This window comes from Strongylocentrotus purpuratus, unplaced genomic scaffold (assembly GCF_000002235.5).
Source record: "Strongylocentrotus purpuratus isolate Spur 01 unplaced genomic scaffold, Spur_5.0 spur5_scaffold_1, whole genome shotgun sequence".
Taxonomy (NCBI): domain Eukaryota; kingdom Metazoa; phylum Echinodermata; class Echinoidea; order Camarodonta; family Strongylocentrotidae; genus Strongylocentrotus; species Strongylocentrotus purpuratus.
The window spans coordinates 31,008,411-31,033,977 of NW_022145594.1; the positions used below are offsets into that span (position 1 = coordinate 31,008,411).

Sequence of the window (25,567 nt, forward strand, 5' to 3'; positions counted from 1 at the left end):
AATCAGATGTTGGGATCATGGCGATATTCCAACGACAAGATGTGAATTGAAAATCCTATTTTTCGTTTACGTGTAATGTCTATGTGGAGTAAGTTGGAATTCTAGACAACACCGACGCAAAGCCCCTGGACACCAGGTCGAGTTGTCCAGGGTGGGGTGCTTCGGGGGACAGCTCGATCAACTTTTTTTTCTCCTCATGATTTCATGATCTAAAATCCCTCATCTTAGATAAATTTGTCATTTTATGTATTAAATATGCTTTTATAAACACCCACCCCTAACCTAACCATAACTCTAACCCGGCGATTGTACGACTTCGGCTCGTCAAAAATATATTCTCGTTGCAAAAAATATCAGCTTTATTCTTTAGAACAGCTCTCAAAATACTCACAATTTCCATGTTCCCTGTCATGACTGCGTTAATTATAAAAGCATTAATACATAAAATGACAATTTTATCTACGATGAGTTATTGCCAGTTATTCACCCATGTATACGCAATGTTTACGTCTCTAGCTCCCACGGACAAAGAATTGTTTACATGTCAATACATTTCTCTTTCTATATATCTATCTACTCACATCTCGCTTAATTCTTTCTCCTCTCTACTGCTTTGTTTCCCTTCCCTTCTCTTGCTCTATTTCTGTATCTCTCTTTCTACTCTTTCACCCTCTCCCTCTCTTGCTCTGCCTCCCTCTTTTTCTCTTGCTCTGTCTCTCGATCCTTTTCTCTACTCTTTCACCCTCCCCATTTTCAGCCTCTGGCTCTCGTTCTCCCTCTTTTATGTCTTTGGATGTTCCTTAATTTTTGTCAATAAAATCTATTCTTCCTATTTAAAGTCATCATCTTATTGAAAGTCATCATGACAACTTTTACCATAAACAAAAATATTCTTTTCAAAAATAATTCCTAGGTACTGAGCTTCCTTCTCACATTCCTAGATAAATACTTATAAAACAGTACGACATACACAAATCACTCAATTACTACATATCTCATGAAAATGTTTGGAACAAACTGTTTCAATTTTTACTGCACATAAATTATCATTTAAGCTTTATCAAGGTAAACCTTTAAAGTCAAACATAACATTCTTCATCTTATCAACCATTACATGATATCAGAAGATCATGACACAACATAGCTCATATCACTAAATACCAATCCTAGTCAATATACATATAGTTGTATATCCAGAAATCTCAGTTCTCAACCTATGGTTTAATCAACTAAGTTTTATAATGTACAATAAATAATATGACATTCTTACTTTTATCAAGTCATGAGACTTAGATACATTACATTTCTCTTGTATTTGAGTTGAAATCTGCACATGCAATTCTAAACGCAATTCTAAATGCAATTACTAAAACGTGTTTCCAATAATCTGATTTTTTGTTTTAAATGATATTATATAGCACCCGTACTTCAGAACGTTAATATCATGAAAAAGGTTGAGCATGGTTATAAGTCTACAAACACCTTTGAATAAAACCTTTGCTAAAAACAATGCCAACATAGCACAACAATATCATGCTGTGGGATAATTAGCATAAAAACAATCCATGTATAAATATGTATGACATATTCTGCACAAAGTTGAAAACCTATAACATGGCTATACGTCAATGTCCATAGAGTTTGTATATAACCTGTTAATACAAAGTAGAGATTATCAAATGTTCACATCATCACCTGAAGACAATGTCTTTGACTCAAAATTAAACAATTATCCAGCATTAAAGAGCACAACCCATTGTGTTCAGCATCATTAAGCCCTCTCTGATATATTTAGATACATAAGGTGGCTGTCTAATTATCATCTCTTTCTGTTTTTTCTGTTCAAAATGTAGTGAGTAATATTCCTGCACTTGCATAAACTACAATGCGTATATATTGCTGTAATATTTTCTTCTTCATATCAAACTTGTGTAGTGGATTTCATGAATTTCTACAAAACATATGCTCAGGATAATAATTTTGTATGTGCTATCATAGAAAGTTTGATGGGTATACATTTGTGGCTGGGAAGATCAATATAAAATAAATCTCAACATTACATAATCCTGGTAAATGCAATATGTATTCAACAAATGACATTAACAAAATATGTTATTAAACCGTGATACACATCCAATAATTTACAATGGTAGACAGACAAAAGAAATCCATGAGTATAGTGCATTTTACATTCTGCTCATATAATCTGCTGTAACATTATACTGAACCTTCACCGATACAAGCCGAAACCTGTAATCTTGGAGCATCATGCTCCATCTCATGATTCTCTTATTGTCAAACCTCTTCGCTTGAATATAGAAGAATGGTTTGTGGTCTGTGTGTACTTCAATTCAATACAAATAATATTTTAACTTTTTGATTGCTCGTACTATTGCTAAGCACTTTTTTCTTTTTTGTGTAATTTTCTACCCGTGGTAATGACTTGTTACTCGCATAAGCAATCAGGAATTCTTCTCCTGAATGTTACTGCATAAGCCCAGCACCCACATTTACCTTCAATATAAACTGATCCTCGGCATCTTCTGCAGAATCTTGACACACCTTCCTACTCTCTATACACAAATCAAAGCAGCCAGCCACTGACAAGTTAACCTTCTGCCTGAGAAATTATTTGTTGAGAAGATTAATGTGATATTTCTTAAGAACACCACTGACAATGTAGTCATAGTCATACTTTACGCCAGCACAGGGAATGGGCCCTTCCATTTCAGCAACAACTTGTTCTGATCAGTGGGAAGCAAGATAAACCCTGATCTCCGTTATTAAATTTCCTGTTTCTAGCATTCATATCCTAATACTTCTTGTATTTTCCTGCAGCATGCACCTTTTAAGGCTTCCTGGGCTAACCCCCATGACTTCACCAACTTCTCACGGAGCACTATGTCATATTCATACTCATCTTTCAACTCCGGTATTACACCATCATTTGTCCTCAATTCCCTTAACATATCAAAGACACTCGCCAAGACCCAGTCTTCACTAAACCAAGTTTTCTGAAATGGTAGAAATTTTGAAGATATTCAATACCTACACATGGTGATAAAAAAATGTAATATAAATGAAACATTTCCATTGTCACTGCTAATATTAAATATAATCAGTGTCTCCGTTACCTTTACTACTGCTATCACCTTCACCAGTATTGTTAGTAGGTGAAAAGCATTACCCTTATTCATCTTTCAGATAGATGTTATTACTGATCACTGGTTTTATGCTAATGTTATCGTATTCATTTAATCAACGTCTGAGGAAATTAATTTTTCAAAATATTTTTTGTACAAAGCAAATGAGATATGAGCTCGCATGTGATGTCACACAGTTTGCAATTTGTGCTTCACTGATTACAACTCCAACAATTTATAACTTTCTCATTTGTTTTTGATTTTCCTCAAAATTTCATTGATTTGTTTCTCTCATTTATCTGCTTTTATGAAGACCAACTTATTTTTGGGGTGGACTTCTCCTTTAACACTTTACATGTATGAAGATCAACTTATTTTCGGGTGAACTTGCCCTTTAACACTTTACATGTATATGTAAGCATCTTAAAAAATGCATATTTATAATTATATGGCTAACGTCATTTACTCCTTACTGTACTTGGGGGGGGGGTGGCGTAAGAGCCCCCCCCCCCCTCCCCCACCCCGCATTTTTGGAGATAGCGCCGCAACCGCTTGGAATTTTACATTGTTGTTCTTCGATTCTTTTCCTCAAGTCTTATGCACATTTTGATACCATTTTCATCGAATTTGGATACACCTGTCAGGTGTTACATAGCAATTAGTATGCGCATATCATCAAAAAGTGCTACAATTGCATATATACATGTACAAGCAGAAATGTGAATACAGGTAAATAGATGTATAAGTGGGAGATATGAATTGATATCAAATTGCTTTGATACGTTTCTCAAAGTAACTTGATGTATTCCAGAACAAAAGAATACATTAGAAATAAAATAATAGATCGAGGACTTAAAACCACAACTGTCTATGTCCAAATATGCCATTTGAGTAAAAATGCATTTAAAAGTTTGATTGCAAGCATAAAATCTGACAAAGTGTAGTAGTTATGTTTAATGCCATTAACTTATAAATAATACTTGGTCAAACATCATACATGGAAGCCATGACCTTTTGACCCTGTCAATGTCAGAAACTTAAAAAATGGGAGTGCCAAATACCATCCATGGAACTCTTCAGGAATGGCTAGGCTATTGCACAAGTTGATGAGATCCTTCTTCTTAAGGTTTAGGCTTTTTTAAATGCTTCTCTTGGTAGACAAGGTCCAGGTTAGGTGGAACTGATGATCTATCTTCTTGTAGTCATCCAAGTAGTTATAGATGGTAGCAGATGGTGCTTTGCTCTTCCTTCCTGTATTGGAAGCTCTTTACATGTAGCCAGTTGAAGACGTGTCTATCTTCGTCTAGGCGTTTGTTATTCATGATCTGCTGTGAGAGATTTTTCAGATCATAAAAGTCTCCATGGCACATGTTTATGACCTTGTATGGAAGCCGACGTCTTAATTTGTGGAAGATGTTTTACCCAGTCATGCATTGTGAAGACATTGATGTTCTTTTTTTCTGTTTCAATAGCAGAATGCATGCTATTGCATTCCACGTGGGAATGCCCACTCTCCAGAAAATTGTGTGCGATGACTTTGAGATGTGTGTTCTGGATGGCATAGAGTAATGTTGCAGCGACATTCACTTTGCAAATCAAAAGAAGCAGAGACAAAAGTCCTCTTTCCAGCAACTACCTTGGCCTGGCATAGCTGCCAACACTTTGGAATTTTCAATTAGTAACATTTAAGTAAAACTGAATATCATGTGCGCGTAGCGCACATCACGAGCTTTCTTTGGAAAATCAGAGTCAAATTCCCTCATGTAGCAGGGTGTTGTTTGGCGAGCCTTAGTAATAAGGACACTTTTTAGAGTTTCGTTGCTCATGGACCCTCTGAAGTCAGTTTTGTTCTTTCGCACCTGACTGAAGACCCTTTTACATTCAGCATTGGTATGGGGTATGGTTAGAATCCCTTTTGCAAGTCTGTCATAGCACAGTTCACCAGAAACATTCTTTTCTGTCATCATACTTGTCCACTGCTTGTCAGTAGATTCCTCATTTTGCACTAAGTCTGGAAGCTGAGCAATTTGATAGATAAGGAACTGGTTCTCCAGAGCATCTAGGGCACTGTGCTTGTCTTCTTCTTCTTCCTGAAGCAACATGCAGGGGAACTTGTTGATGAAGAACTTTAGAGAAGTGAATTTGGCATCCTTCTGATATGCAATGTCAGCCACTTGCACATGGATGAGAACATCAGACTTCAATAGAAACTTACTTACAATGTAGTCACATGCCTTGGTGTAATATGAATGCACTGCTGCATAGAACTTATGGCAATCAGACTCATCTAAAGTGTTCACAATTTCTCTTGTTGCGCTTTTTATGACCATTTCAGATTCTTCACAAAGATTCTCCTTGTTCTTGTAGTCCAGAAGGGTCAAGTCTGTGGCTGCAATGATTGCTTGTGGAGCTACAAATTGGCTGTACAAGTCACGCAGTAGACTTTCTAGTATTCCTTTTAGCTTTTGTATCAGAGGACTTCTCGTCTGAAAGATGACATTTTTCTTGTGAAATGCAATGATGCTGTGGCTGATATTGGGTTTGAGTGCAATGAATTCAGAATTCTTTCCTGTCTTGTTTTATCTCTTACTGTCTGTCTTGTTTCTTTTTTTCCTCCACATCTTGTTTTTTCATTTCCAGTCATTTTACTAGAAATCATACTGGGATGACTGGAAGTTCCAGTCTTGAGCACTGTTGAGCCTGTTGCCTTGCCAACAACTTTCCCAGTCTTCTGCTTTTTGCTAGGTGTATCCGAAGCTTCCTCATTTGTCGTTTTTCCCGAGTAGTAGAGCTTGAAGATGCAGGTCTACTGTGTTGTGGCTGTGGTGTTTGAAGTTGAACCTGGGAGGTAGAGAAATTATTGATTACCATATGAGAAAGAAACAAGACTACTGACACAGTTTACAATTAAAAAGATACACTACATTTGAAATCTTGGCAGATGACTAGCATTATTGAATACATTTTTATATCTGTAAACTGAACAGCGGAGTGAAGATGATTGGAAGAGAAAGAGCTTACAAGTAAATGACCTAAAAATAAGAAGAAAAAATAAATGATGTAAAGGAACATATTTAACTGTCACCCTGTATATATCGTCCCTATTTTCACGAAGTGACGGTAGTGAGGAAAATCGTCACGCAAACTGTATGCAATTTTATTTCACTACCGTCACTTCGTGAAAACAGCGACGAATTATGATCAATTTTTGTACTCACTTGGGTCTGAGACTGGGCAGGTTTGCTCACATGTGGTGGATCTGCAGACACCTTCTTGGGAATGCAGAATGCTTGGAGTTGTGCAGTCATCTTGGTTTGGTGAGCAGGCTTTTTCTGCAGGACAAGACAAGCTTAAAAAATTAATGCGATGCCTGCAACACTATTGATGACTTATTTATAAGCATGAAATTTAATTACACATTAAATTAAATTTTGCAATTACCATTTTGGTTCATGTAATATCCATTTTCGTATTTTTTTTAATAATTTTAGAGTGTAAAATGATAATAACTGTTGCCAATTTGAGGAGTAAAAGCTGATTAATTCAAACATTAAGAAAGCTCTCTACTGCTAGGGTTAATCTATTCAAATCTGGTAATTTTAATGATGGCCATATTTAAATGGAATAAAAAGGAGTAGATGCCTTGTAGTAATACATTTTCTAGCCTTACCTTCAGTTGAGATCCCTGAGCAGGTTCATTTTTCACAGCTGGAGTTGGCTTCTTTGGAACAAGTGAAGTTTGGACACTATTCTTGGTAGCCTTGGTCTGTTGAGTAGGCTTCTTCTGCTTTGTCTGTTGAGTAGGCGTCTTCTGCTCGGCTGACACTTCTCCTTCAAAAAAGAGGACTAGAGCTTGCCATTGTTGGATAAATCTTGGCAAGCATTGGCCCAAGCTCAGCCATCTCGTACAAGCATGTTTCAGAACTGCCTGCACTTCGTTCCCAATGAGCATCTGGAACTTCTTGAGATTCAATTTCCTGTTCACGCTGGCTTCCAGATAGTAGAACACATCAATAAGGAGCGAGTCAATTGAATATGGTAATGCAGATGACGCATCTTTGGCAGCAGAATCAATTAGATGATTGGGGCAACCAAGCACTGACACTTTCCGAGGCATGCCACAATTTGGTATGGTTTACTGTCGCTGACATTACTCCCATCAGTTGATATTGCAATTGGCCGTGCTTTCATGGCTGAAACGATCTGTCCTTGTTTATCTTTGGCCATTTCACGCACAAGACAAGATGTTTGGTCCTTGCACTGGTAAACTTCATAACCTCCTCAGAATTAGGAAAGGCTTTTTTCAACAATGGTCCCATGTGACTTGCAGCTGATAGAGGAATATTGTGCTCCAAATAAAATGATGTAAATAAGCACTCAGCTCTAGTTATATTAAAATCCTTGGAGGTTGACATCCATGATGTTATTTCTCGTGCTGACGATTCAGACTTGAAAGCAGTGATGTGTTGCTTTGATTTGCAATGAACAACAATGTCATTACAACCGCCATGCAAAATTGACAAATCTCGGCGACATTCCTTGCAAGTTGCATGATGTTTGCTCTTTCCTGATGATGCACCGAAGTCAAATTTATCAGCATATTTCTTGTTGTAAGCATGTCCTCTTTTGCACTCCATCTTATTCACAACGATTTTCTGTCTTACACGATGCAAGGAACTGCTTTGGCATCTTGAGCCTCTGTTTTTTGTACGAGATGGGTTTCCGTGAAATTCTCCTTCTGATCTCCAGACAACTGGTCATACTTCGTACATGTTGCACATTGGTCTTTTTTATTTATCATAACGTTTTTTCCGGGCAATGGTATGGTGTTGCTTGGCCACAATCAGTGAAATAGCTGCATAGGGAATCTTATCTGCTTAATGAGTAGAAAACTGCAAGTATTGCGCAATTCTTGATGAATGTACTTGAAACAGTCTGAACATCAAAGTAAAATGGCTAATGGACACATGGGAATAGACAGTTCTGAATAGACACAAAGTGAAATGAATATACAGTTCTTTGGTGGACATAACTGAATTTCACAAAAAATGGACATAGACAGTTCTGGCTTTAAGCCCTCTAGAAAAAATAAGAAATAAAAAACAATATAATTCATATTAAAGAAAATAAAATGAAATTTGCATATTCAAAATTTATGCAAATTAACCTTTGCATTTTCAAATATCGACAGCCCCCCCCCCCCTGCAGTCAGGGGTTGCTCAAAATAGCCCAGGGCCAGTAGAATTTCAGAAATATGTTTGCTTGCTCTTTTATTAAAATTTAATGAGAAAATTGTAAAGCACAGTTTTTGTTGGGGTTGCAGGGGTTTACTTGTACATGTTTCTATGCGATTCCGTGTTTGTTTTTTGGGGGGAAAAAAGATGAAAAATTGTATTTTAAGATCGTATTTCACTCTTATTATCATACTAAATATGATTTAATCGTACTGGTTGGCATCTCTGTATAACCCTCCAATTTTCATTAACTCAAACAACTTACATCATAGTGAATAACCTACTCAACTAAAACGCATTATCACTACCAAACAATCATCTTTCAGCGAATAACATTCCAACATTGCGTCCCGATATTAGTATTCTTTCATTATCATTAACCTTCCCATTTTGATATTCCATATATAATATGATATCAACCTCTTCTTTACTTAAATACTTGCATGTCTCATTGTCACGTTCAAGCTTGATCTCTGATTTGAGTGTCTTCTTCAGAGTGATGGTTTCCACCGTGACGTACCTTGTCTCCTACTCCAACCCAGTCAAAAAATGAGCACTTTGCAAGGTTCATGGAATGTTCCAACTTCAATATACGGATCAGGTCGACAATCTTTAATCTGGGAAGAAAAAGCATGGATGTATGATCTTGTTATCCATCCACCTATCAATCCAGTATTCTAAATGTGCACCATTGTTTTAGATTTCTCAAATATGATCTATAAGTTCGAAATACATGTACATGTCATGATGTGAGTGATGTTTAAAGATACTAAGGTTTGAAAGGCAAGGAGTGACAACACATAAATCCTTTAACTCATCACCTTAAGAAAAGGGTTTTTACCAACTTTACAACCTGCTTTCAATGTGATGTCCATGGCAGATGATATCATTGATAAGTGTACGGTAAGCCAACAAAATATTGACAACCCTTTTAAGAAGGAATAATATTCATATTGGTTTTTGCAAGAATGAAGACATGATAAATGAAAATGTTTAATTATCAACAAAATTAAGAAATTTACTTGTTTATTCTTCTCATTTTACTACTAATATTAAAAAGCAATCTTAACAGCTTCATGGTAACTATAATATGTAGGGATGACCTCTGTTTCCAATAAATCTAGTTAGGTGGTCTGTTATCAACAGACCACCTATTGATTTCGTCAGAATTTTCTTTATTATTATTATTATTATTATTAGGTGGTCTGTTATCAACAGACCACCTATTGATTTCGTCAGAATTTTCTTTATTATTATTATTATTATTATTATTATTATTATTCTTTATTTTTATTTCTCCCCGTTTTTTGTGGCCCGGATAACTCAAGTTTGGTTTAGTTAATTTCATTAAATTTCGGCACAATTATAGGTCATTGTAATGAGACGTGACAGGAACATTTTCAAGGTCATTAGGTTATCGTGACGTCATCCAGGCGCCATTTTTTGAAATCACGTTATCCATCATATCTTCATGATGCATCAGCAAAGGTCATTCATATTCATATCACATATACTTTAGGTCCAGGGTCAACAGGTCATGTCATCAAAGGTCACATAAAGGTCATGACGCGCGCGTATGTGCGCGTCAAAATTTTAAATTGCTCAAAATCACTTAACTATTAAACGAGAGTACGAATCAGGTCATTTTAAGCATTTCAACATTTTCCGTCCGTTTGTGTCCCCGCGCGCGGTGTGCGCGCTCACAGCGCGCGAAAAAGGTCAAATTCAAAATGTTTACATGATTTGGATTCCTCTTAATGTAATTTTACAATTTACATTAATTTCAGTCACTCTTCATATTTCATAAGGCCGTGAGCGTGCGTCAAAGTTCAAAATTCGCGCGTGCTGCTATGGGCAATATAATGCAAATTTCATCAAAAACATGCCATTTTAAAAATCGATATAGCTTTTCAGATAGTCCATTGACCCCCATTTTTTATATCATGGTTGGAAAAAGCATGAGTTGGAGATATGATTTCATACCACCTTGACTCGTACAAAGTGAAATAAAGTCATCATATTGGCATCTAAACTCAAACAAATGTATTTTGTTGATGACGTAATTTTTGTCTTTGTTTAATTGAAATTATCTCACTTATCGGTCATCGATCTTCTCCCAGATTTTGATATGTTGTAGCTGAGATAATTTTCTATCAGAAAAATGTCATATATTATCATTTAGATGACGTCATCATAGTATAATATTCGATTAAAGGCGACAATGCATAATTTGTCATATTTGCGTGTTATGTCTATGGGAGGTCACTTTTTTCAAAACATGAATCTGCATGACAATGTGTTTTGACCAGTATCTCGGTTCTTATTCAACAGTTTTCTCCCAAATTTTAGTATGTTGTAGCTGAGACTATTTGCTATCTAAATATTTCCTCATTTTTTTCAATCAGATGGCAGGATCATGCTCATACTCATCATCGTCATCATCATCATCAATATCATCATCATTATCATCAATGTCACCATCATGATCATCATCATGTTCATCATGATCATCATTGTTTACATGTCTATATAACTTCTCCCATTCTCAAATCTATCATGAGACTTAGACAGACCACCTTATTCGTCTTCGTGACGAATTAAATTTCTAGTTATTATTTCTTTTTATTCTTCCTCGAATTTGTTCGCAGGATATCTCAAGACTGAATAAAGCCATTGTCATGAATCTTTCAATGATGATAGATCTTAGTCTAACTTAGAACTGCGTGACTTTTCAAAGACTCAAAGTTATCGTGACGTCATCCAGGCGCCATTTTGTGAAAATCAACTAGTGATCATATCTTCATAACGGAAAGTTATTTTTCATTCATATTTATCATGAATAAGATCAATATCCGTCGGGTTAATTTGAGTTCAATAAATGCGCGCAAAAATGCGCGTACGCGTAGGCGCGCGCGTTAATGCGCGCGTAAAATTTTAAATTGCTCAAAATCGTCTTAAATTTTTTTTGCATACGTTTCAGGCCATTATAAGCATTTCATAAAAAATCACGCAAAACACGCATTTTTGCACGTTTTCGTTCGTCACGGCCGAACGAAAAATAATTTCTCCGCAAAAGCTTTTGACCGAATATTCCTCATATTTTTCCGGAAAATTTGATACAATGTTTAGCTCTTTATCACTATTAAAAACGGAATGAGCGTCCGTTCAAGATAACCGTCCGTACGCGCGATTTTTGTAATACATTGCATATATGGGCAAAAACATGCCTATAAAAAGTCCATTGGGATGAATAGGGATTGCCAATTTTTTTTTCATATTTAGATAGAGTATGAGTCGGAGGTATGATTTCATATCTCATTTGGCCATTAAGTACATCTTAACGTCATCATAATGGCCTTGGAAGTCAAAAATACAAAATTGCATATTATGACGTCATTGTATTTATGGAAAATGTAGTGTATTTCTCTCAATATTCATCGATTCTCTTTGAAATGACGATATGTTGTAGATAAGGCAATTCTCTACAAGATCACTTTTCACTAAGTTTCATTTTAATGAGGTCATCATAGTACAAAATTCAATTAAAGGCCACATGTCAGAATTTTCGTCATTTGCGTGTTATGTCTATGGAAGGTGAATTTCGTTCACATCATGAATCTACATGGCATTCATCTATGAGCACTATCTATCTTATGTGTGCTCTGTTTTCTCCCAAATTGGGGTATGTTATAGCTGAGACCATGGGCTATCAAAACGGTGTACTTTGTTTTTTCATCGGATGTTGGGATCATGTCGGAATTTTCAATCGAAAGTTGAAATTGCAAATTTTGACGGAATCATTAGGTGATACGTAACGAAGTCTACGTATCACCTTTTGATTTCGTCAAGATTTTCTTTATTATTATTTCTTTTTATTCTTCCTCGAATTTGTTCGCAGGATATCTCAAGACTGAATAAAGCCATTGTCATGAATCTTTCAATGATGATAGATCTTAGTCTAACTTAGAACTGCGTGACTTTTCAAAGACTCAAAGTTATCGTGACGTCATCCAGGCGCCATTTTGTGAAAATCAACTAGTGATCATATCTTCATAACGGAAAGTTATTTTTCATTCATATTTATCATGAATAAGATCAATATCCGTCGGGTTAATTTGAGTTCAATAAATGCGCGCAAAAATGCGCGTACGCGTAGGCGCGCGCGTTAATGCGCGCGTAAAATTTTAAATTGCTCAAAATCGTCTTAAATTTTTTTTGCATACGTTTCAGGCCATTATAAGCATTTCATAAAAAATCACGCAAAACACGCATTTTTGCACGTTTTCGTTCGTCACGGCCGAACGAAAAATAATTTCTCCGCAAAAGCTTTTGACCGAATATTCCTCATATTTTTCCGGAAAATTTGATACAATGTTTAGCTCTTTATCACTATTAAAAACGGAATGAGCGTCCGTTCAAGATAACCGTCCGTACGCGCGATTTTTGTAATACATTGCATATATGGGCAAAAACATGCCTATAAAAAGTCCATTGGGATGAATAGGGATTGCCAATTTTTTTCTTCATATTTAGATAGAGTATGAGTCGGAGGTATGATTTCATATCTCATTTGGCCATTAAGTACATCTTAACGTCATCATAATGGCCTTGGAAGTCAAAAATACAAAATTGCATATTATGACGTCATTGTATTTATGGAAAATGTAGTGTATTTCTCTCAATATTCATCGATTCTCTTTGAAATGACGATATGTTGTAGATAAGGCAATTCTCTACAAGATCACTTTTCACTAAGTTTCATTTTAATGAGGTCATCATAGTACAAAATTCAATTAAAGGCCACATGTCAGAATTTTCGTCATTTGCGTGTTATGTCTATGGAAGGTGAATTTCGTTCACATCATGAATCTACATGGCATTCATCTATGAGCACTATCTATCTTATGTGTGCTCTGTTTTCTCCCAAATTGGGGTATGTTATAGCTGAGACCATGGGCTATCAAAACGGTGTACTTTGTTTTTTCATCGGATGTTGGGATCATGTCGGAATTTTCAATCGAAAGTTGAAATTGCAAATTTTGACGGAATCATTAGGTGATACGTAACGAAGTCTACGTATCACCTTTTGATTTCGTCAAGATTTTCTTTATTATTATTTCTTTTTATTCTTCCTCGAATTTGTTCGCAGGATATCTCAAGACTGAATAAAGCCATTGTCATGAATCTTTCAATGATGATAGATCTTAGTCTAACTTAGAACTGCGTGACTTTTCAAAGACTCAAAGTTATCGTGACGTCATCCAGGCGCCATTTTGTGAAAATCAACTAGTGATCATATCTTCATAACGGAAAGTTATTTTTCATTCATATTTATCATGAATAAGATCAATATCCGTCGGGTTAATTTGAGTTCAATAAATGCGCGCAAAAATGCGCGTACGCGTAGGCGCGCGCGTTAATGCGCGCGTAAAATTTTAAATTGCTCAAAATCGTCTTAAATTTTTTTTGCATACGTTTCAGGCCATTATAAGCATTTCATAAAAAATCACGCAAAACACGCATTTTTGCACGTTTTCGTTCGTCACGGCCGAACGAAAAATAATTTCTCCGCAAAAGCTTTTGACCGAATATTCCTCATATTTTTCCGGAAAATTTGATACAATGTTTAGCTCTTTATCACTATTAAAAACGGAATGAGCGTCCGTTCAAGATAACCGTCCGTACGCGCGATTTTTGTAATACATTGCATATATGGGCAAAAACATGCCTATAAAAAGTCCATTGGGATGAATAGGGATTGCCAATTTTTTTTTCATATTTAGATAGAGTATGAGTCGGAGGTATGATTTCATATCTCATTTGGCCATTAAGTACATCTTAACGTCATCATAATGGCCTTGGAAGTCAAAAATACAAAATTGCATATTATGACGTCATTGTATTTATGGAAAATGTAGTGTATTTCTCTCAATATTCATCGATTCTCTTTGAAATGACGATATGTTGTAGATAAGGCAATTCTCTACAAGATCACTTTTCACTAAGTTTCATTTTAATGAGGTCATCATAGTACAAAATTCAATTAAAGGCCACATGTCAGAATTTTCGTCATTTGCGTGTTATGTCTATGGAAGGTGAATTTCGTTCACATCATGAATCTACATGGCATTCATCTATGAGCACTATCTATCTTATGTGTGCTCTGTTTTCTCCCAAATTGGGGTATGTTATAGCTGAGACCATGGGCTATCAAAACGGTGTACTTTGTTTTTTCATCGGATGTTGGGATCATGTCGGAATTTTCAATCGAAAGTTGAAATTGCAAATTTTGACGGAATCATTAGGTGATACGTAACGAAGTCTACGTATCACCTTTTGATTTCGTCAAGATTTTCTTTATTATTATTAGGTGATACGTACGTAGACGTATCACCTTTTGATTTCGTCAAGATTTTTATTATTTATTTATTTATTATTATTCTTCCTCGAATTTGTTCGCAGGATATCTCAAGACTGAATAATGCCATTATCATGAAACTTGCCATGATGATAGATCTTAGTCTAACTTAGAACTGCGTGACTTTTTAGAGAGTCAAATTGATCGTGACGTCATCCATGCGCCATTTTGTGAAAATCAACTTATGATCATATCTTCGTAACGGAAAGTTATTTCCTATTCATAATTATCATGATTAAGATCAATATCCGTCCGGTCAAGTTGAGGTCAATAAAAGTGCGCAAATGAGCGCGTGCGCGTTCGTCCGCGCGTTTACGCGCGCGCAAAAATTTAAAATGCTCCGAATCATCCCAAATTTTTTTTGCATACGTTTCAGGCCATTTAAAGCATTTCGCAAAAAAATCGCGCACACGCGCATGCGTGCGCGTTTCCGCGCGTACTGGCATTTTGCAACGTAGAATCGCCGAATTTTCTCTGTCATCATATGTGGCACATTTTTCCAAGCATATTGATAATTTGTTCACATTTTATTAACGCAATGAGCGTCCGTCAAAGTTGACAGCACGCGCGGATTTGCGTTATCTTTATCCACAATACATGGGCAAAAACATGCCTATATAAATTTCATTTTAACTCTTTAGAATAGATAGAAACTCCTAATATTTTTTCATATTTGGATAGATTATGAAATGGAGATATGATTTCATGTCTCATTTGACCCTCAATTAAGTCATAATGTCATCATAATGGCCTCCAAACTCAAAATTTAAATTTGCATATTATGACGTTTGCATATTTTTGGGAAATTGATTGTATTTCTGTAAATATAGATTGTTTTTCTCTTTAATTTCGATATTTTCTAGCTGAGATAATTTTCTACAAATGCAGTGACCACACCTTTCCAGTTTGACAAAGGTATCATGGCGTATTTTTGCGATTAAAGGAGGCATGTCAGTTTTTCACATTTTGCGTGTATTGTCTATGGGACATGACTTTTTCTCAAAACTGGATTCCACATTTCCCTCTTTCGCGAGCAATATCTCTGTTGTTTTATCTTTGTTTACGCTGAGCTTCGAGTATGTTGTAGCGGAGACAATAAGCTATCTCAAATGTGTCTTTTATTTTTTGATCAGATGCCGGGATCATGCTCATATTGCACTTGCAAAGTGGGATTTGAGAATCCCATTTTCCGTTTACGTGTAATCGCTATGTGAATTCTCGCTACCCCAAATAGCGATTCTGCCGAGATCCGGGGAAAATCCTGAAAACGCGCATTGCATTATGGGATAGCTTTTCGACATTACAGCTTCCTGTGCAGGCACTATATTACTAGGCGCGATAGCGCAAACGTAAAACGCCGTCGCCACACAACGTGTATGCACCGAATATGTCGTCTGCTCGGTCTTGTTTTTTTTTTCGCAAATATTTCAACGTTTATTTGAACATTTCGTTCGTTGTTTTTTGCGTCTTTTGACATCAGTGACGATGGTTTTCTTTTGTGAGGCTGCACAGTGCTGGGCTCATGATTCCAAGCGTAAGAACCCTGAAAAATGGGGGTGGATGAAGGCCGTGACTTGGGATGGGACTCTATACCGGAAGTTGTAGTGACGACCCGAGAGAGTGAAAATTACCTCGTCTCGCGAATTTCGAGATTTTCGTACCTATTTAGGGTAGCGAGAATTGTTTTGGTATATCGTTAACGCACTTGAATTCTATCCTCGAGGTCCCTGGTTCGAGTCTGGGCGTCTCCAACCACTTTTTTTCCTTTACTTTTTTTTTTCTTTTTGACCTTTCACTGTACCATCTCCTTTGATTATTAAAACACGTACATCTGCGAATAAACTATTTGCTTTATTATTACCCTATTTTCACTTAAACGATTACTTTTTGTGTCTAATCCCTATGGGAGATGACTTTTCCTCAAATCTGGATTCTACATTTCTGTCTTTTGCGAGCAATATCGCCGTTATTCCTGCTTGGATTTTGTTGATATTTAAGGATGTTGTAGCTGAGACTATATGCTATCTAAATCACCCCTCATTTTTTCAATAAGATATCAGGATCACGCTCATGATCATGATCATCTTCATTATCATTTATCAATTACATTTTCATTTCTTTGAATAAGATAAAATCGTCAAAAGGTGTTCTTCATGATGTAAATTAGAGTCAAATGTGTAACTGGTTACTGCACAGGGTCAAAGGTCATATATTGTTTCAATCTATCTTCCCTAGATCCATGATGATCAAGGAGACACAATTTAATCTTGATATATGGATAGATCATAAAGGGAGAAGTATATAAATGGGAGAAGCATTTCATAACATAATATATCGTGTAATGCATTATTTGTTATGTAAACCATTATCATACGTATCACCTAATTCGTCTAAGTGACGAATTAAAGTCTAGTTTCTTTTTATTCTTCCTCGAATTTGTTCGCAGGATATCTCAAGACTGAATAAAGCCATTGTCATGAATCTTTCAATGATGATAGATCTTAGTCTAACTTAGAACTGCGTGACTTTTCAAAGACTCAAAGTTATCGTGACGTCATCCAGGCGCCATTTTGTGAAAATCAACTAGTGATCATATCTTCATAACGGAAAGTTATTTTTCATTCATATTTATCATGAATAAGATCAATATCCGTCGGGTTAATTTGAGTTCAATAAATGCGCGCAAAAATGCGCGTACGCGTAGGCGCGCGCGTTAATGCGCGCGTAAAATTTTAAATTGCTCAAAATCGTCTTAAATTTTTTTTGCATACGTTTCAGGCCATTATAAGCATTTCATAAAAAATCACGCAAAACACGCATTTTTGCACGTTTTCGTTCGTCACGGCCGAACGAAAAATAATTTCTCCGCAAAAGCTTTTGACCGAATATTCCTCATATTTTTCCGGAAAATTTGATACAATGTTTAGCTCTTTATCACTATTAAAAACGGAATGAGCGTCCGTTCAAGATAACCGTCCGTACGCGCGATTTTTGTAATACATTGCATATATGGGCAAAAACATGCCTATAAAAAGTCCATTGGGATGAATAGGGATTGCCAATTTTTTTTTCATATTTAGATAGAGTATGAGTCGGAGGTATGATTTCATATCTCATTTGGCCATTAAGTACATCTTAACGTCATCATAATGGCCTTGGAAGTCAAAAATACAAAATTGCATATTATGACGTCATTGTATTTATGGAAAATGTAGTGTATTTCTCTCAATATTCATCGATTCTCTTTGAAATGACGATATGTTGTAGATAAGGCAATTCTCTACAAGATCACTTTTCACTAAGTTTCATTTTAATGAGGTCATCATAGTACAAAATTCAATTAAAGGCCACATGTCAGAATTTTCGTCATTTGCGTGTTATGTCTATGGAAGGTGAATTTCGTTCACATCATGAATCTACATGGCATTCATCTATGAGCACTATCTATCTTATGTGTGCTCTGTTTTCTCCCAAATTGGGGTATGTTATAGCTGAGACCATGGGCTATCAAAACGGTGTACTTTGTTTTTTCATCGGATGTTGGGATCATGTCGGAATTTTCAATCGAAAGTTGAAATTGCAAATTTTGACGGAATCATTAGGTGATACGTAACGAAGTCTACGTATCACCTTTTGATTTCGTCAAGATTTTCTTTATTATTATTTCTTTTTATTCTTCCTCGAATTTGTTCGCAGGATATCTCAAGACTGAATAAAGCCATTGTCATGAATCTTTCAATGATGATAGATCTTAGTCTAACTTAGAACTGCGTGACTTTTCAAAGACTCAAAGTTATCGTGACGTCATCCAGGCGCCATTTTGTGAAAATCAACTAGTGATCATATCTTCATAACGGAAAGTTATTTTTCATTCATATTTATCATGAATAAGATCAATATCCGTCGGGTTAATTTGAGTTCAATAAATGCGCGCAAAAATGCGCGTACGCGTAGGCGCGCGCGTTAATGCGCGCGTAAAATTTTAAATTGCTCAAAATCGTCTTAAATTTTTTTTGCATACGTTTCAGGCCATTATAAGCATTTCATAAAAAATCACGCAAAACACGCATTTTTGCACGTTTTCGTTCGTCACGGCCGAACGAAAAATAATTTCTCCGCAAAAGCTTTTGACCGAATATTCCTCATATTTTTCCGGAAAATTTGATACAATGTTTAGCTCTTTATCACTATTAAAAACGGAATGAGCGTCCGTTCAAGATAACCGTCCGTACGCGCGATTTTTGTAATACATTGCATATATGGGCAAAAACATGCCTATAAAAAGTCCATTGGGATGAATAGGGATTGCCAATTTTTTTTTCATATTTAGATAGAGTATGAGTCGGAGGTATGATTTCATATCTCATTTGGCCATTAAGTACATCTTAACGTCATCATAATGGCCTTGGAAGTCAAAAATACAAAATTGCATATTATGACGTCATTGTATTTATGGAAAATGTAGTGTATTTCTCTCAATATTCATCGATTCTCTTTGAAATGACGATATGTTGTAGATAAGGCAATTCTCTACAAGATCACTTTTCACTAAGTTTCATTTTAATGAGGTCATCATAGTACAAAATTCAATTAAAGGCCACATGTCAGAATTTTCGTCATTTGCGTGTTATGTCTATGGAAGGTGAATTTCGTTCACATCATGAATCTACATGGCATTCATCTATGAGCACTATCTATCTTATGTGTGCTCTGTTTTCTCCCAAATTGGGGTATGTTATAGCTGAGACCATGGGCTATCAAAACGGTGTACTTTGTTTTTTCATCGGATGTTGGGATCATGTCGGAATTTTCAATCGAAAGTTGAAATTGCAAATTTTGACGGAATCATTAGGTGATACGTAACGAAGTCTACGTATCACCTTTTGATTTCGTCAAGATTTTCTTTATTAGGTGATACGTAACGAAGTCTACGTATCACCTTTTGATTTCGTCAAGATTTTTATTTATTTATTATTTATTTATTTATTATTTATTATTCTTCCTCGAATTTGTTCGCAGGATAACTCAAGACTGAATAAAGCCATAATCATGAATCTTTCAATGGTGATAGATCTTAGTCTAACTTAGAACTGCGTGACTTTTCAAAGACTCAGAGTCATCGTGACGTCATCCAGACGCCATTTTGTGAAAATCAACTTATGATCATATCTTCATAACAGAAAGCCATTTCTCATTCATATTTGTCATGATCAAGGTCAATATCTGTCGGGTCAATTTCAGATCAATAAATGCGCGTAAAAATGCGCGTACGCGTAGGTGCGCGCGTTAATGCGCGCGTAAAATTTAAAATTGCTCAAAATCGTCTTAAATTTTTTTTGCATACGTTTCAGGCCATTATAAGCATTTCATAAAAAATCACGCAAAACAAGCATTTTTGCACGTTTTCGTTCGTCACGGCCGAACGAAAAATAATTTCTCCGCAAAAGCTTTTGACCGAATATTCCTCATATTTTTCCGGAAAATTTGATACCATGTTTAGCTCTCTATCACTATTAAAAACGGAATGAGCGTCCGTTCAAGATAACCGTCCGCACGCGCGATTTTTGCAATACATAGCATATAAGGGCAAAAACATGCCTATAAAAAGTCCAGTGGGATGAATAAGGACTGCCAATTTTGTTGTCATATTTAGATAGAGTGTGAGTCGGAGGTATGATTTCATATCTCATTTGGCCATTAACTACATCCTGACGTCATCATAATGGCCTTGGAAGTCAAAAATACAAAATTGCATATTATGACGTCATTGTATTTATGGAAAATGTAGTGTATTTCTCTCAATATTCATCGATTCTCTTTGAAATGTCGATATGTTGTAGATAAGGCAATTCGCTACAAGATCACTTTTCACTAAGTTTCATTTTAATGAGGTCATCATAGTACAAAATTCAATTAAAGGCCACATGTCAGAATTTTCGTCATTTGCGTGTTATGTCTATGGAAGGTGAATTTCGTTCACATCATGAATCTACATGGCATTCATCTATGAGCACTATCTATCTTATGTGTGCTCTGTTACCTCCCAGATTGGGGTATGTTATAGCTGAGACCATGGGCTATCAAAACGGTGTACTTTGTTTTTTAATCAGATGTTGGGATCATGTTGAAATTTTCGATCGAAAGTTGAAATTGCAAATTTTGAAGGAATCATTAGGTGATACGTAACGAAGTCTACGTATCACCTTTTGATTTCGTCAAGATTTTTATTTATTTATTATTTATTTATTTATTATTTATTATTCTTCCTCGAATTTGTTCGCAGGATAACTCAAGACTGAATAAAGCCATAATCATGAATCTTTCAATGGTGATAGATCTTAGTCTAACTTAGAACTGCGTGACTTTTCAAAGACTCAGAGTCATCGTGACGTCATCCAGACGCCATTTTGTGAAAATCAACTTATGATCATATCTTCATAACAGAAAGCCATTTCTCATTCATATTTGTCATGATCAAGGTCAATATCTGTCGGGTCAATTTCAGATCAATAAATGCGCGTAAAAATGCGCGTACGCGTAGGTGCGCGCGTTAATGCGCGCGTAAAATTTAAAATTGCTCAAAATCGTCTTAAATTTTTTTTGCATACGTTTCAGGCCATTATAAGCATTTCATAAAAAATCACGCAAAACAAGCATTTTTGCACGTTTTCGTTCGTCACGGCCGAACGAAAAATAATTTCTCCGCAAAAGCTTTTGACCGAATATTCCTCATATTTTTCCGGAAAATTTGATACCATGTTTAGCTCTCTATCACTATTAAAAACGGAATGAGCGTCCGTTCAAGATAACCGTCCGCACGCGCGATTTTTGCAATACATAGCATATAAGGGCAAAAACATGCCTATAAAAAGTCCAGTGGGATGAATAAGGACTGCCAATTTTGTTGTCATATTTAGATAGAGTGTGAGTCGGAGGTATGATTTCATATCTCATTTGGCCATTAACTACATCCTGACGTCATCATAATGGCCTTGGAAGTCAAAAATACAAAATTGCATATTATGACGTCATTGTATTTATGGAAAATGTAGTGTATTTCTCTCAATATTCATCGATTCTCTTTGAAATGTCGATATGTTGTAGATAAGGCAATTCGCTACAAGATCACTTTTCACTAAGTTTCATTTTAATGAGGTCATCATAGTACAAAATTCAATTAAAGGCCACATGTCAGAATTTTCGTCATTTGCGTGTTATGTCTATGGAAGGTGAATTTCGTTCACATCATGAATCTACATGGCATTCATCTATGAGCACTATCTATCTTATGTGTGCTCTGTTACCTCCCAGATTGGGGTATGTTATAGCTGAGACCATGGGCTATCAAAACGGTGTACTTTGTTTTTTAATCAGATGTTGGGATCATGTTGAAATTTTCGATCGAAAGTTGAAATTGCAAATTTTGAAGGAATCATTAGGTGATACGTAACGAAGTCTACGTATCACCTTTTGATTTCGTCAAGATTTTTATTTATTTATTATTTATTTATTTATTATTTATTATTCTTCCTCGAATTTGTTCGCAGGATAACTCAAGACTGAATAAAGCCATAATCATGAATCTTTCAATGGTGATAGATCTTAGTCTAACTTAGAACTGCGTGACTTTTCAAAGACTCAGAGTCATCGTGACGTCATCCAGACGCCATTTTGTGAAAATCAACTTATGATCATATCTTCATAACAGAAAGCCATTTCTCATTCATATTTGTCATGATCAAGGTCAATATCTGTCGGGTCAATTTCAGATCAATAAATGCGCGTAAAAATGCGCGTACGCGTAGGTGCGCGCGTTAATGCGCGCGTAAAATTTAAAATTGCTCAAAATCGTCTTAAATTTTTTTTGCATACGTTTCAGGCCATTATAAGCATTTCATAAAAAATCACGCAAAACAAGCATTTTTGCACGTTTTCGTTCGTCACGGCCGAACGAAAAATAATTTCTCCGCAAAAGCTTTTGACCGAATATTCCTCATATTTTTCCGGAAAATTTGATACCATGTTTAGCTCTCTATCACTATTAAAAACGGAATGAGCGTCCGTTCAAGATAACCGTCCGCACGCGCGATTTTTGCAATACATAGCATATAAGGGCAAAAACATGCCTATAAAAAGTCCAGTGGGATGAATAAGGACTGCCAATTTTGTTGTCATATTTAGATAGAGTGTGAGTCGGAGGTATGATTTCATATCTCATTTGGCCATTAACTACATCCTGACGTCATCATAATGGCCTTGGAAGTCAAAAATACAAAATTGCATATTATGACGTCATTGTATTTATGGAAAATGTAGTGTATTTCTCTCAATATTCATCGATTCTCTTTGAAATGTCGATATGTTGTAGATAAGGCAATTCGCTACAAGATCACTTTTCACTAAGTTTCATTTTAATGAGGTCATCATAGTACAAAATTCAATTAAAGGCCACATGTCAGAATTTTCGTCATTTGCGTGTTATGTCTATGGAAGGTGAATTTCGTTCACATCATGAATCTACATGGCATTCATCTATGAGCACTATCTATCTTATGTGTGCTCTGTTACCTCCCAGATTGGGGTATGTTATAGCTGAGACCATGGGCTATCAAAACGGTGTACTTTGTTTTTTAATCAGATGTTGGGATCATGTTGAAATTTTCGATCGAAAGTTGAAATTGCAAATTTTGAAGGAATCATTAGGTGATACGTAACGAAGTCTACGTATCACCTTTTGATTTCGTCAAGATTTTTATTTATTTATTATTTATTTATTTATTATTTATTATTCTTCCTCGAATTTGTTCGCAGGATAACTCAAGACTGAATAAAGCCATAATCATGAATCTTTCAATGGTGATAGATCTTAGTCTAACTTAGAACTGCGTGACTTTTCAAAGACTCAGAGTCATCGTGACGTCATCCAGACGCCATTTTGTGAAAATCAACTTATGATCATATCTTCATAACAGAAAGCCATTTCTCATTCATATTTGTCATGATCAAGGTCAATATCTGTCGGGTCAATTTCAGATCAATAAATGCGCGTAAAAATGCGCGTACGCGTAGGTGCGCGCGTTAATGCGCGCGTAAAATTTAAAATTGCTCAAAATCGTCTTAAATTTTTTTTGCATACGTTTCAGGCCATTATAAGCATTTCATAAAAAATCACGCAAAACAAGCATTTTTGCACGTTTTCGTTCGTCACGGCCGAACGAAAAATAATTTCTCCGCAAAAGCTTTTGACCGAATATTCCTCATATTTTTCCGGAAAATTTGATACCATGTTTAGCTCTCTATCACTATTAAAAACGGAATGAGCGTCCGTTCAAGATAACCGTCCGCACGCGCGATTTTTGCAATACATAGCATATAAGGGCAAAAACATGCCTATAAAAAGTCCAGTGGGATGAATAAGGACTGCCAATTTTGTTGTCATATTTAGATAGAGTGTGAGTCGGAGGTATGATTTCATATCTCATTTGGCCATTAACTACATCCTGACGTCATCATAATGGCCTTGGAAGTCAAAAATACAAAATTGCATATTATGACGTCATTGTATTTATGGAAAATGTAGTGTATTTCTCTCAATATTCATCGATTCTCTTTGAAATGTCGATATGTTGTAGATAAGGCAATTCGCTACAAGATCACTTTTCACTAAGTTTCATTTTAATGAGGTCATCATAGTACAAAATTCAATTAAAGGCCACATGTCAGAATTTTCGTCATTTGCGTGTTATGTCTATGGAAGGTGAATTTCGTTCACATCATGAATCTACATGGCATTCATCTATGAGCACTATCTATCTTATGTGTGCTCTGTTACCTCCCAGATTGGGGTATGTTATAGCTGAGACCATGGGCTATCAAAACGGTGTACTTTGTTTTTTAATCAGATGTTGGGATCATGTTGAAATTTTCGATCGAAAGTTGAAATTGCAAATTTTGAAGGAATCATTAGGTGATACGTAACGAAGTCTACGTATCACCTTTTGATTTCGTCAAGATTTTTATTTATTTATTATTTATTTATTTATTATTATTCTGTCTTTTCGACGATCACCTATTGTTTTCGTCAGAATTTTCTTTCTTTATTTATTTATTATTATTATTATTAATTTTTAATGGTTTAGATCTTTGTCTTAACTCAAGATCGGTTGTTTTAATTTCTCAATTTTGACACAGTCATAGGTCATTGTCATCGTGACAGGAACATTTTGTGAAAATCAGGTTATCGTGATCATATCTTCATTTTGTGAAATCACGTTATCCATCATATCTTCGTGATGCATCAAGGTCATTATATTCATATCAATTTCAGGTCAATCAAAGGTCATGTCAAAAGGTCACATAAAGGTCACGACGCGCGCGTACGCGTGCGTCAAAATTTAAAATGCTCAAAATCACTTAACTATCAAAGGAGAGTACGAATCAGGTCATTTTAAGCATTTCAAAATTTTCCGTCCGTAAGTGTCCCCGCGCGCGTTGCGCGCGCTCACAACGCGCGGAAAAGGTCAAATTCATTTGTTGATTTATATTCCTCTTACCGTAAATGACAATTTACATTAATTTCAGTCTCTCTTGACCTTTCATAAGGCCGTGAGCGCGCGTCAAAGTTCAAAATCCGCGCGTGCTGCTATGGGCACTATAATGCAAATTTGATCAAAAACATGCCATTTAAAAATCAAAATAGCTCTTCAGATATCAATTGACCCCAACTTTTATATCATGGTTGAAAAAACATGAGTCGGAGATATGATTTCATA

At 35.8% G+C, this 25,567-nt stretch overlaps 1 protein-coding gene across 3 annotated transcripts; it reads right to left on the reverse strand.

The window, feature by feature from the left end:
- Window positions 1-995: 995 nt before the first annotated feature.
- On the reverse strand, window positions 996-9,482 carry LOC115921036. 3 transcript variants are annotated; one of them, XR_004062706.1, is made up of 4 exons: window positions 8,898-9,482; window positions 6,814-8,222; window positions 6,362-6,492; window positions 996-5,984 (listed from the first exon to the last, which is right to left on the reverse strand). XR_004062706.1 is itself a non-coding variant. In XM_030978040.1 (4 exons), exons 2-4 carry the CDS (start codon window positions 7,258-7,260, stop codon window positions 5,799-5,801), a joined length of 747 nt encoding a protein of 248 aa, XP_030833900.1. In that variant the 5' UTR covers window positions 7,261-8,016; window positions 8,898-9,478; the 3' UTR covers window positions 996-5,798. The 3 variants fall into 3 exon arrangements, 2 of the variants coding, with proteins under 2 accessions (XP_030833900.1, XP_030833899.1); XM_030978040.1 differs by having other exon boundaries at window positions 6,362-6,475; window positions 6,814-8,016; window positions 8,898-9,478; XM_030978039.1 differs by having other exon boundaries at window positions 6,362-6,475; window positions 6,814-8,126; window positions 8,898-9,478.
- Between the last annotated feature and the right edge of the window lie 16,085 nt (window positions 9,483-25,567).